This window comes from Balaenoptera borealis (assembly GCF_965194805.1).
Source record: "Balaenoptera borealis genome assembly, chromosome: 1".
Lineage (NCBI taxonomy): Eukaryota > Metazoa > Chordata > Mammalia > Artiodactyla > Balaenopteridae > Balaenoptera > Balaenoptera borealis.
In genome coordinates this window covers 174068383-174080608 of record NC_138860.1, presented here as the reverse complement: position 1 = coordinate 174080608, position 12226 = coordinate 174068383, and the positions used below count along the sequence as shown (strand labels likewise).

General features: G+C 49.4%; 1 protein-coding gene across 3 annotated transcripts; it reads left to right on the top strand.

Annotated features, from left to right (window-relative positions):
- Positions 1-78: 78 nt before the first annotated feature.
- MTFR1L (mitochondrial fission regulator 1 like) lies at positions 79-12087 on the top strand. 3 transcript variants are annotated; one of them, XM_082366963.1, is made up of 7 exons: positions 79-209; positions 3048-3189; positions 3613-3717; positions 6908-7017; positions 7242-7453; positions 8672-8993; positions 11067-12087. In XM_082366963.1, the coding sequence occupies exons 2-7, from the start codon at positions 3166-3168 to the stop codon at positions 11170-11172; spliced, it is 879 nt and encodes a 292-aa protein (XP_082223089.1). In that variant the 5' UTR covers positions 79-209; positions 3048-3165; the 3' UTR covers positions 11173-12087. The 3 variants fall into 3 exon arrangements, with proteins under 3 accessions (XP_082223089.1, XP_082223091.1, XP_082223090.1); XM_082366965.1 differs by lacking the exon at positions 79-209 and adding an exon at positions 221-470; XM_082366964.1 differs by lacking the exon at positions 79-209 and adding an exon at positions 506-1648.
- The last annotated feature ends 139 nt before the right edge of the window (positions 12088-12226 follow it).

The following is a 12226-nucleotide window of genomic DNA, read 5'->3' as shown; positions in this document are numbered from 1 at the left end:
AGTGCGCCGCCCCTCCCCCGCAGAGCCCTCGCTCGCCCCGCCCCCAGCAGGGCCCGCCTTCCGAGGGCGCGCGCCGCCGCGGCTCTGTGCGCAGCTGCTAGGGATCGCTTCCGGGGGGCGGGTCAGCGGAAGTGAGGGCGGTTGAGGCTGGGCGGCCCGCTGTGGTAGGAGGGGCGGTGAGGTGAGCGAGTCCGGAGCTGCAGTGTGAGGTGAGACTAGGTCCGAGTGCCGCCCCGGAGCGGGAGCGTGGCCTTCCGGCCCGGCAGTCACGCGGCCTAGTGCCGGGCGCTGTGCGGTGCCCGCGGCTGCTGTGCCCGCGCCGGTTTTCGCGGGAGCCCGTGTCGTCCGCCTCACTATGTCGGGGGAAACTGAGTCCCCAGGGGCAGTTGCTCGCCCGAGTCACCCAGCTGCACCAGAGGCTTCTCGTTTCGGCCGCCTCCTCGCTCCTTCCGGGACCCGGCCCCGGGCCTGTGGGTCCAAGGGCCGCCCGAGCCGCGGCGAAAACTTGGCCGACCTTGGCCCTGTCGGGTCGGGCTGTTGCGGGGGAGGGGAGGCGTGTCCCGGGCAAGGTCCCCGCGGCGGCTCCCCCGGCGCAGAACTGCGCTGAGCGCGGCGACCTCGGCGGGGACCGGGGTGATGCGACCAGGCCCCGCTCGGGAGGCGCTGCGTCTCCGGCGGGGGACCGCGTGTACACACTGGGGCAGCAGCCTCGGAAGGGGCAGTGCGCGCGCAGAGGTGGTGGGAACCAGCCCCCAGCTTGCTGGCCGCGTCTTCTAGCCAGACGATTGTGGAGGGTTCAAGGCTAAGTCGGCGTTCTCGTTGGTCCGTGTCTTAATTGAACAAATGCTCGAGTGCCTGCTGTGTACTGAGCGAGCGCTGGGCTGTGCCTGGGAAGTCCCCGTCCTTCGGACAAACTGCACAGCACACCGTTACCTAGTTACTGCTGCTCGAAGGAAACGCGGGGTGCGGGTCGGGGAAGGGGAGGCGATGCTTGAGTTGAGCTCCAGGAATGATTAAGGATGAGCTTGGAGAAGGGGGTGCTGGTGTTTCGAGCAGAGGCAATAGTGTGGACAAGGTCATCGAGGGGCTGAAAGGCCAGCGTGGCTGGAGGGCAAGGGGAAAGCAGGTGTGGCCGTGAAGTGTGCAGGGACCAGAGTGGACAGGCCTTGTAGGCTGCGGGGAGTTGGGTACACAGGGCAGAGAAAGATGAGGTTGGGCCTGATTGGGGCCGGCCTGCTGGCCATGCTGAGGAGTGTAGATGTTATCCTCTTGGCTCTAGCAAGCATAGTGGGTTTGAAGCACGGCAGGGATATGATTAGCACTGTGTTCTAGAAAGATGCCCCTGGCTGTCGTGTGAGGGTGAGGCCCAACTGAGTTTGGAGGTAAGTTTGGAGAGGAAGTGGCTGCAGTGACTAAAGTGAGAAACACAGGGAAGCAGTGTCATGTGGAGCTTGTGGCAGCCACTGAAATTCAGCAAAGAGCCTGGCACACAAAAGGACTTTGATAAAAAAGCTTGAACTTTGCTGAGAAGATGGAGCCCGTGCAGGAGGCAGCAGGGTCTGGACCAGACTTTCTACTGCCGTGACCACTGAGTGACCTTAAACCAGTCCCTTCCTCTCTCTAGCTTCTTTTCCTCATGCATCGTAAAGTGAGTGATACCTCCTCTCCTAGCGGTGGAAGAGAGACCCTCCAAGGGAGGTTTCCAGAAAGAGCTGCTCCGGTCAGCGCAGCCCAGCCCCTCTTCAGAGGCTGCCCTTGGCTCCCCAGTGACTTCTTACCCAGGGCATTCCCAGCCCTCGTGACTTGAACCCCACCCTCATCTACCTTTGCGGCCTTACCATACTCTGCTTTTTACATATCTCTTCACACTCCTTTCCTAGACCTCTGGTGGTGGTGCTGTTTTCCTTCCCTTCTTACCCCCTCTGAACTCGCTTTGGGGCCGGGGACTGAACTCACCTGGCCACCTGCCTGGTGTGCCTTTCTTAAGCAGTGATATTCAGCCTCGGCTAGAATTATGTATTCAGGTCCTATCTCTCGTCTAGATTATGAGTCCCTTGAGAGCCTGGCTGTGTCTTACTCCTTCCATAGCCCCTCCAGTGCCCAGCACAGGGCCTGGCACAGAGCGAGTGTTGTTAGTGTTTGATGAACAAGGGACTGAATGAGCTCATTGACTGCAGCTGCTCACCATGCAAGGGCAGCTGTGAGGAATCCAGTCAGCAGCAACTCCACCCATCTGTGTCTTGCTTTAACAGTTCATTAAGTACTTTAAAATCCCGTTTCACTGATTGACTCTTAAGGTAACTTAGAGTGGCAGCTCTTCTTGTCATCTTTTTACAGATGGAGAAACCAACATTCAGAAAGGTTAAGTGACTTGCCTATGGCTACTAAGCCAGTAGATGGCTGAGCCAGGATAAACACTTCTGGCTCTTTTCCCTTGTAGCCCAGTAGACTGAGTTTGGCTACCGGTGGCTGGCTGTTCTTTCTACTGTTGTCTGTTTTACCTCTTCCCCTTATGGGGGCCCAGCAGCGCTAGGCTGGGTGGCACATGCTGGCCTTTTTACATCTTATCCCCAGGAATGAATGTTGGGCTTGGATGGTGCCTACACTGTGGCTTTCCCATGAGCTTTTTTAACTACCAAAGGGTTCTATTTACATCTTAAGAAGTTTGCTTGTTGTTTTATCTTTCTTATCAACTTTTTAAAAAAAATTTTTTTTATTGAAGTATAGTTGATTTACAATGTCATGTTTCTGGTGTACAGCACGGTGATTCAGTTATACATATATATTCTTTAGAAGCTTTGCTTCAGGAAACCTAAGTGCTCAGGAAGCCTCCCAGGGTTGGCCAAGCTCATATAGCGAATCTGAAATAGAACCTTTAAGGGTCTGGATTTGTTGAAGCCATTGTTGGGTGAGGGCAGCCTCTTTGGCTGGTTTTCTCCCCCTGTGAAATGTCAGAGAAGCCTCAGCGTTAGTCATGGCTCTGCAGGGCCTGGTTTTGTGGGGCTTGTGTGGTGGCCACTGAGTCTCCTGTGGGGGCTCTTTCACAGGAAGAGGAGTCTGGTTCCTTAAGATGGCCTGATATGAAGGCGTCACGCCTCCTGCGTCCCCAAGCCTCCAGAGCTGCCCTGTGGCTGCCTTGTCCTTCAAGTCCAGGAGCCAGTCGAAATGTCGGGAATGGAAGCCAGTGTGGTAAGGGGCATTCCCAGGGCAAGGGTGTGGTGGGGAAGGTTAAGCACCGGACCTGCTGCAGTTCTGAGATTCTCAAGTTAATTCTTCCCCCACCCAGGCCTGGAATTGAAGGGTCCTCCCTTCCATCCCCTCCCCCAAGGCAGAACCAACTATGATCTTGGGGCAGTTAAGGAGTCAATGTGTTTCCATCATTCTGTGCAGAGGGAAGGGAGGGCAGCCTGGCTGATCCCTACACCCGGCTAATTCCTCACCCTTTCACTGGACCCTCCCAGCATTGACTGTGCCTCGACAGCAGCAGGTGTCCCCTTAGGTGGCTGGCCCAGGTGAAGGCTGGCCCCTGCTAAAGGGGACAGGGGGAGAGGATGGGGACAGTAGTTGGATGTTCTCTGAGGTTGTGGCCGTCCCTGTCTCTTTCTGCTCTAGACCATCCCGATCTGGCAAAACAAGCCGCATGGGGCTGCTCGAAGTGTAGTAAGAAGAATCGGGACCAACCTGCCCCTGAAGCCATGTCCCCGGGCATCCTTTGAGGTAAGTGAGCTGGAAGGGCAGGCAGAGTAGAGGCTCAGAGTGTACGGGAGGCTGGTGCTGCTTCTGTGCCCCAGACTCCTTGGCGTTGCCAAGGCAGGTTGCTTTCCTGGTCACTTCTAGCTACCTATTTTCAGTGTTTCCCTGAGGCCATTACATCCCATCCTCTTCCTTCTGGCCAAGTCTAGCCATTCCTTTACTGGGCTATTTCAGTCTCACCTCTGTGCCTAGGGGGCCTTTAGTACCCACTTTGCAGCACAGATTCTTGTCTGGCCCAAGTGAGTAAGACCCCCTTGTGCAGTGGAAAGCTCAGTAACGTTTATTAGTCCCAGCTGCCTCCCTCTGAGAGCTAATGGTTAAGCATCAGCTCCAGGCTAGATGGTTAAGGTGTGTGCATTTGGGGAGCTGGGACACAAAAGAGATACTTCAGCTTTCTGCCTACACAAAGGAGACAGAAATACATGCCTGAAAAGATGTGGGCCCAGGGCGAAACAAAAATGAAGGAGCCGAGTTTGTATGTCACATGGCTGAGCTGCAAAGTCTGTGTAGGAGCTTGATCTGGAGTCTGAATTGGTGTCAGGGTTGGTATTAGTCAGGAATGGGTTGCGAGGGTGTTGTCCCTTGACCCAGATTGCCAATTATTGTGTAGGGCAGGAAGTGGCCCTAGCTGCCTCAAGCATCAGGAGCAAAGGGAAGGACAGCTAGGGAGTGTGAGTCTGTCGGGGTTGCCCCCACACTCGGCTGTAGCCCCTCCAGTCCTTTGCCTGCATGCTGCTGGGCAGAGATGATCAAGGGCACGGGCTCCCACGGAGCAGGAGTAGTGTTAGTAATACTAGCTAACATTTACTGAGCCCATACAATGTGCCAGGCTCTGTGCTAAGTACTTTATATATGTTAACTCATTTAATTGCCGATAGCAGAGGAGCACTCTGGCTAATCAAGGAAAGCAAATGGAGGCTTCCCCTAAATGGCCCATCTTAGCATTAGCTCCTGGGTCAGTGGAAGTCTTCCTCTGTAACCCTGGAGTATCACTTCACTCCTGTGAACCCAGGTTTCCTATCAACTCCTGATCTACCTACCAAACAGTCTGTAACAGAAACCTCTGAACTTAACTCATGTATAGGTGGATTTTTGAGAAATTATCTCTAGATTTGTTGTAAATTGATTACTTTAAATATTTGAAGGGAATCTTGCTGATTTATTATTCTTTAATTTACCCATATAAAAATATTCAATTATGAAAAGTAAAAAAGGAGAAAGGGAAACAAATTACCTATAATCACACAGTCATGACACAATAACTGTTAATGTTTTAGTGTAGTTCTTTTCCATCTTTTTCTAAACGCATGGTTCTTTCTTTGTTGTAATCAGTAAGTACATAATTGAACCTTCCTAATTTTTCATTTAACATGGTGTCACTCAGTCTCTCTGTTCCCTAGTTGTTCATTTGGGTGAAGGAGCTATTTTAAGGAGTTACATTATGATTCCTTTTGTATAATTATTTTTTTATTTAAATCTAAATAGTCAGATTATCAAGTTTGCTTCTAACAGTGTTTGTTGCTGTAACATGTTACACCAGTAGCTAACACCAGTTAGCTACAAAGGTGTTGTAAAGAGCTTGCCAGCAGAAATTTCCTGTTGCTATAACAGATTGTCCATGTCCTTGCACCTGTATTCTCACAACCAGAAGGCAAGACACTCTTAGGCAGTGGTCATCTCTGTTAAAAAGTAACTTTGGCCAGTACCACTGAAGACCCCTTTGCTTTAGCCAGGGGTCAGCAGAGGGCCAGAGAGTAAATATTAGTTTGGCCAAAAAGTTCGTTGGGTTAGTGAATACGTTCAATAACGTTCTTGGTGAAAATGAAAAATGTGATTTATTTTTACTTAAAACCGAACTAGGGCTTCCCTGGTGGTGCAGCGGTTAAGAATCTGCCTGCTAGGGGCTTCCCTGGTGGCGCAGTGGTTGAGCATCTGCCTGCTAGGGGCTTCCCTGGTGGCGCAGTGGTTGAGCATCTGCCTGCCAATGCAGGGGACACGGGTTTGAGCCCTGGTCTGGGAAGATCCCACATGCCGCGGAGCGACTGGGCCCGTGAGCCACAACTACTGAGCCTGCGCGTCTGGAGCCTGTGTTCCGCAACGGGAGAGGCCGCGACAGTGAGAGGCCCGTGCACCGCGATGAAGAGTGGTCCCCGCTTGCCACAACTAGAGAAAGCCCTCGCATAGAAATGAAGACCCAATACAGCCAAAAATAAATAAAATAAAATTAAAAAAAAAAAAAAAAAAAAAGAATCTGCCTGCTAATGCAGGGGACACGGGTTCGATCCCTGGCCCTGGAAGATCCCACATGCACGGAGCAACTAAGCCCATGCGCCACAACTACTGAGCCTGCACTCTAGAGGCTGTGAGCCACAGCTGCTGAGCCCACGTGCCACAACTACTGAAGCCTGCGCGCCTAGAGCCCGTACTCTGCAACAAGAGAAGCCACGACAATGAGAAACCCGCGCACCACAACGAAGAGTAGCCCCCACTCACCACAACTAGAGAAAGCCCACGCAAAGCAACAAAGACCCAACACAGCCAAAAAATAAATAAATTAAAAAAAAAAAAAACCGAACTAACTTTTTGGCCAACCCAGTATTTTAGGCTCTGAGCCATACTGCTCTCCATTACAACTACTTACTTCTGCAGTTATAGCTTAAAAGCCATCACAGATAATACTTAAACAAATGGGTATGACCATTTTTCCAGTAAAACACTGTATATAAAAACAGGTCCCATCCCTGCTCTCGGCCACCGTGTTTTGCTTGGAGGATGCAACAGGCTCATGACTGGTCTCTGCACCTTCCCATCCAGTAGCCAGAGTAATCTTTTAAAACCTCAAATCTGATCCTTACTTACTTAAAATCTTCCAGTGGCTCATTACTGATCTTAGAATCAAAGCTCCTAATTCACTTTCCAGTCTCTCCCAACTCCCCACCCCACCCCACCCCACCCCACCAATCCTGTTCCAGCCATGCTGAATTACTTGTAATTACACAGACTCTTGCTTCTGGCCTCTTATTCAAGGTATTTCCAACTGGGACATCTACGAAGACTTCCCTACACATTAGGTGTTCCTCCTTTGTATTTTGCCCAGTCTCCAGTTGTTTCATCATGAAGGCAGTAAATGTTGATCAATTTTGCTTCCCTACAGACCCTGCCCAACATCTCTGACCTCTGTCTGAGGGATGTGCCCCCAGTCCCTACTCTGGCTGACATCGCCTGGATTGCTGCAGATGAAGAGGAGACTTACGCCCGGGTCAGGTAGCGGAGGCAATAGCCTGCCGGCTGGGGAATGAAGAGCTTCTTCCCAGATGAGGTGGTAGGCAGCAGGAAGAGTGAGAGGTGGAGGGCAACAGGAATGAGAGCTGTGGGCTCAGAGTGGGAGCAGAACCTGGCTGTATTACTCTTGTAGGAGTGGATGAAGGAATTGTGGAAGCAGTGCAATGGCCCGCTCTCTCTGACACACTTGTCTTTCCCTGGTCCAGGAGCGATACACGCCCCCTGAGGCACACCTGGAAGCCCAGCCCTCTGATCGTCATTCAGCGCAATGCTTCAGTGCCCAACCTCCGTGGGTCGGAGGAGAGGCTCCTGGCCTTGAAAAAGCCAGCCCTGCCGGCCCTCAGCCGCACCACAGAGCTGCAGGAGGAGCTGAGCCACCTGCGCAGCCAGATTGCTAAAATAGTGGCAGCTGATGCAGGTAAGAGCCCCTGAGCTAGGACCAGGATATAGCAGGCTGTTCCTTTTTGCTTAGCTTTTGGACAGGATAGGGACAAGGATGGTCCTTGGTTCGGGGGTACTCGGGCCTAGGGCTCTGAGGTTGCCATGAGGCCTGGCTAGCCTGTTATAATCTTTGGATGGTTTCCGTCAGCCATTTTGGGGCTGACTGGTTGGGTTAGGAACAAAATCTTCACTTAACCTGGGGCCCCAGGCAGATTCCCCGCCTTGGCCACAGAAACCAACACTCTCTTCCAAGTGTCTTTAAGATCATGTCTTCCATGAGCGCTCATGGCTTTCCTTTTCAATATGAAAAATAAGCATTCCCTACCACTAAGAGACATCCCTCTTTGTAAGCACCTATCTCCCCTTTCCTTGCCCTTTCCAGCAGAGACCCTCCACCCATTCCTCCACCTTTCTGTCTGCAGTTAAGGCAGAACCACTGGAAATGAATGGGATGACCAGATGCAGGAAATACTAACAGGTGGATCTCTCCCAAGGTGCTCAGTGTTTAACCCTCATATACCTCCCATTCTCACTGTTTTGCTCCTCACTGACTCAAAGTCATAGCTCCCAAACCTTGTCAGTTGGTAGAACACATAAAAATCATGGTGTTCTCTTTGAAATCTTCATGTATTTAATTCCCTCATATGGCAGTTTTATAGAGGAAATGGACCTGAATTTTCCATTTATATTTGTTGGCTACTTTTTTTGTCCCTAGGATGTTCCCTAGAGACTTAGCAATTGAGGAAATTCTATCCATTAAAATCTGGGCACTAGGAGGACCATCACCATTCTGGTTTTTTGCTTCAGAACAATTCTTTCAGTCACAGATAGCTGGATTCAAAGGAGCATAGTCAGAAGCACTGGCCTAGTTAGAGAAAAGGGCAAATTCAGGCCTTGGTTCTGCACTGTTGCTTCAGTCTAAAGAGTGCTGTCACTCCACAGCCCACTGCAGAATGGGAGCTTTTAGGAGGCAAGGCCCTTATGGGGTGGCTTTTTTTCTGCCCTCCTGGAACACTGGAAGAGCCCAGTGCTGCTACATCTTCTTGAGATCCTGAGAGGGGAAGGTAGTGGAGGAACCCAGGATGTCATGGTGTCAGCCTAGGAAATGAATGTTTGGTAGGCAGTGCTTGCAGGGAGATGTAACTGCTGTATTTTAGCCCCAATGTCCATCCATGCCTATTGTTTTCTCTTTCAGCTTCGGCTTCATTAACGCCAGATTTCTTATCTCCAGGAAGTTCAAATGTCTCTTCTCCCTTACCTTGTTTTGGATCCTCATTCCACTCTACAACTTCCTTTGTCATTAGTGACATCACCGAGGAGACCGAGGTAGAGGTCCCTGAGCTTCCATCAGTCCCCCTGCTTTGTTCTGCCAGCCCTGAATGTTGCAAACCAGAACACAAGGCTACCTGCAGCTCGTCTGAAGAAGATGACTGCGTCTCTCTGTCCAAGGCCAGCAGCTTTGCAGATATGATGGGTATCCTAAAGGACTTTCACCGGGTGAAGCAGAGCCAAGATCTGTAAGTATATTATAAGGAGCTGTGATGATCTGTTTATTGTTTAAGTTGCCTGTGGCCAATAATCCAATAGAAAGTACTTACATAGTAAGTCCTCAATAGTAGTCATGTTATTTCATTCACAAAGCTTGCTGCCTGCTTGCTAGTGCCTGGGGCCCCAGTTTGAGGAAAGAGCAACACTTTACATTTGGTTGGGGTGATCTAACCCAACCAAATGTTGTTAGACTAATAGGGATTTTACAAGAAGGCTCATCTAATCCAGCTTCTGTCCCCCAGAGGGGCTTCACCACTTCAGTTTTCATACTGCTAGTGACAAGTGTCCCCATGCCCCACCCTTCAAAACATAATTGCGTAATAGTTATTTTAGTATCTCAAAAAAGTAGACTTATTTGGTGAAAGGAACATTTCCTTTAAACACAGTGGTCCATTATTCAAACCAGCCCTACAAATTCAGAGATTTATGAACGAGGCTTTTGAGACTCCTAGGTAGTTCCTAAACCTGGCCACCTATCAGAAGTGCTCAGATTTGTTAAAAAAAAAATACACCTTAAACTTACCAAAGCAGAACCTCCAAGGAGTAGAGCTCTAGGTGTTTCTGATGTCAGTGTAAGGGGATGTGGGAAATACCTACCATGAGAAACTCATCTAGCAGAGAAGCCCTAGAGCTCCAGCCTGAGGGAGTCACCACCTTGCAGTGTTTCCCTACTGCACAGGACATACCAAAAGAGCTTATTCAAATGCAGGTTCCTGGGCATCGAAATATTTGACATCCGGACCTCAAAATCCAGAGGCCAGATGTGCAGCTGTATTTGTTAATGCAGTTAAAAAACTGTTTTGGGGGGTGGGGAGGTGAGGGCTGTCTCCTGAGCTGATGAAGTTCCTCTTAAAGGAATAGTGACTCACCTCGCACAAGGATCCCTTTGTGTTTTCTGGCCCCATTTTCGTCGGAAAACTAGACAAGGGTCCTGGTAGTCGATTCTGTAGGAAAGTTACTTTTACCTTCCTTCTCTGGCCATACGGACCCGCAGTTCTTTGTTCTCCTGCATTCCCAAATTCAGCTGCTGCTGCTGCTTTGGGGCCACACTGAGCCTTTTTCTTCTGGTCAATGTTTTATAGATTGGACTCTCCAACTTTCTTATACCTGCCTCTTGTACCATATTAGATCTGTGACCCCTTACTGCCAAGCCCTTCCTCTCACTTGTGTCCTGGGCCCTTTCCTCCTTTGTTGATAGAAGGTGCTGGGGGTTGATGACTAAGGAGCTGGGCTGATGACTAAGAACGGGAAAGTAGCCCCATCATCAGGGTTCAGACATGTGACAGACTGAAGGCAGTTCCTCTTGTTTTTGTTTTCAAGGTTTAATAATCAATCTTGGCCTTTATATCTAGCATAATGACCAATAAAATGCTTTCGTGAGGATGTATGTATGTAAGAGTTCACTAGAATTTCAAGCAACTATTTTCCAGGAAATTACCTGATGTTATCAGGTAATTTGAACCTACCCTAATCTGAAACTGGTTTTGTTCCCACGGGTCCCTTATGATGTGAACATTTTACTATAAATTCTGGATTGCTTATAAAAAAATCTCTCAGTTTCCCTGGCAGGGAGACGAGGTAATAGTAAATCCTCAGCACACCTTTTCCCCAGAACGAATAAATGTCAGAAAAGCCTAGAGTCATCAGTCACTTCCCCTGCTCACCTGGGGAAATGCTACTAAGAAAAGATAGGGCCAGAAGGTGGGAACAGAAGCTTAGCCACCACAGGCCAATACCAACAGGTTGGCCCACATTTTGTAGCCATTTCAGGAAATAGTAAAGCCATGTCTAGTTAAGAGATGAGATCTGTAACCAGCAAGCTTGGTTTTGAACTGTGGATTCACCACTTACTGAGTGACTAATGACTTTGGGTAAATTCATAACCTCATTGTGCTTCAGTTCCCTCATCTGTAAAAGGATTGTAGTAGCTTCTACCTCATAAGAGTGTTGTGAGGATTAAATGAGATTGTATTCCAACATACAAAACACTGCCCAGGGCAGAGTAAGTACTCAATAAATATAAGCTATTATTGTGTCTCTAGGAACCGGAGTTTATTGAAGGAGGAAGACCCAGCCGTCCTTATCTCTGAGGTCCTAAGGAGGAAGTTTGCACTGAAGGAAGAAGATATCAGTAGAAAAGGAAACTGATAGCACTCAGCTCTGCAAACTCAGTCTCATGCTCCTGGAATTCCTTCAACAGCTGCCTTCCTCACTGCAGATGTTTCTGCCTCTCAATTAGAAATCTTCTGCAACAGTCTTGCCGAAAGCTAGAGCTTGGACTAAGAGAAGAGCTGCATTATATGTTTTCCGTACTTCAAACCTTAGCAGAAGCTGCCTGTTTTGAGCTGAGACACGTTACAGGTAATTGTGTAGGTTGGAATGTCCCAGTTTAAAGGGTGAGATAGAAGTTTCTGGTTTTTCCTTGCCCCTGTGTGAAAATAGGTCCTAAATGAATGACTGACTTCACTGCACTAGACCCCATAACTGGTCTCACTGAACACTTTGTGCCCAGCTGTCACTTACTCTCAGCCAGTTCCTTGCAGCAGAGCAGGGCTGAGGGGAGGGGGCTATGTTTATGTACATGTTCACAGGGCAGGGAAAATCTTATGCTGCTCCATCATGAACTGACACCAGTGCCCAGCAATCACTCTCTCCCCCTTCCCTGTCCAACACCTACATGTAGAGGTCGAGCCACTGGACCAGCTGACACTTGGGCTGCTGGGAGGCCTGGGCTGTTTTTTCTTAAATATATTTTGTAATACTGTACAACCAAATCTACCCTCCAAGGCCCTGGGCCCTCATTGGTTCCACTAATTGAAAGCTCTTTCTCTTCCATGGACTTTAGTTTAAGCCCAGTAGGAAAGAGAAATGGAGATGGGAAAGAGAGTACCATCCCTCTTCCAGGCCCTTGACTGCTCCTTTGCATTGGGCCAAGGTTTGTACCTACCATACCATGCATGACTCAGATGCCCTCAGGTCCCTTTTCTCTACGGTATGTATCCTGTGTGTGTTTGGGTTGAAGCACTACCTGACATTAAAGGAAGGATTTGGAGAGATATTGCATTTGCTGTGTCCATCTCTGAGTTGTGATCACCCAGTATCTCCCACAGGTATAGAATTTTTATTAATTTTAAGGTATATGAACTTCTGTAAACAGGTTCCTGGCTTCCCCTTGCCTTTAGAAGAGAAAGCTTCCCTAGGG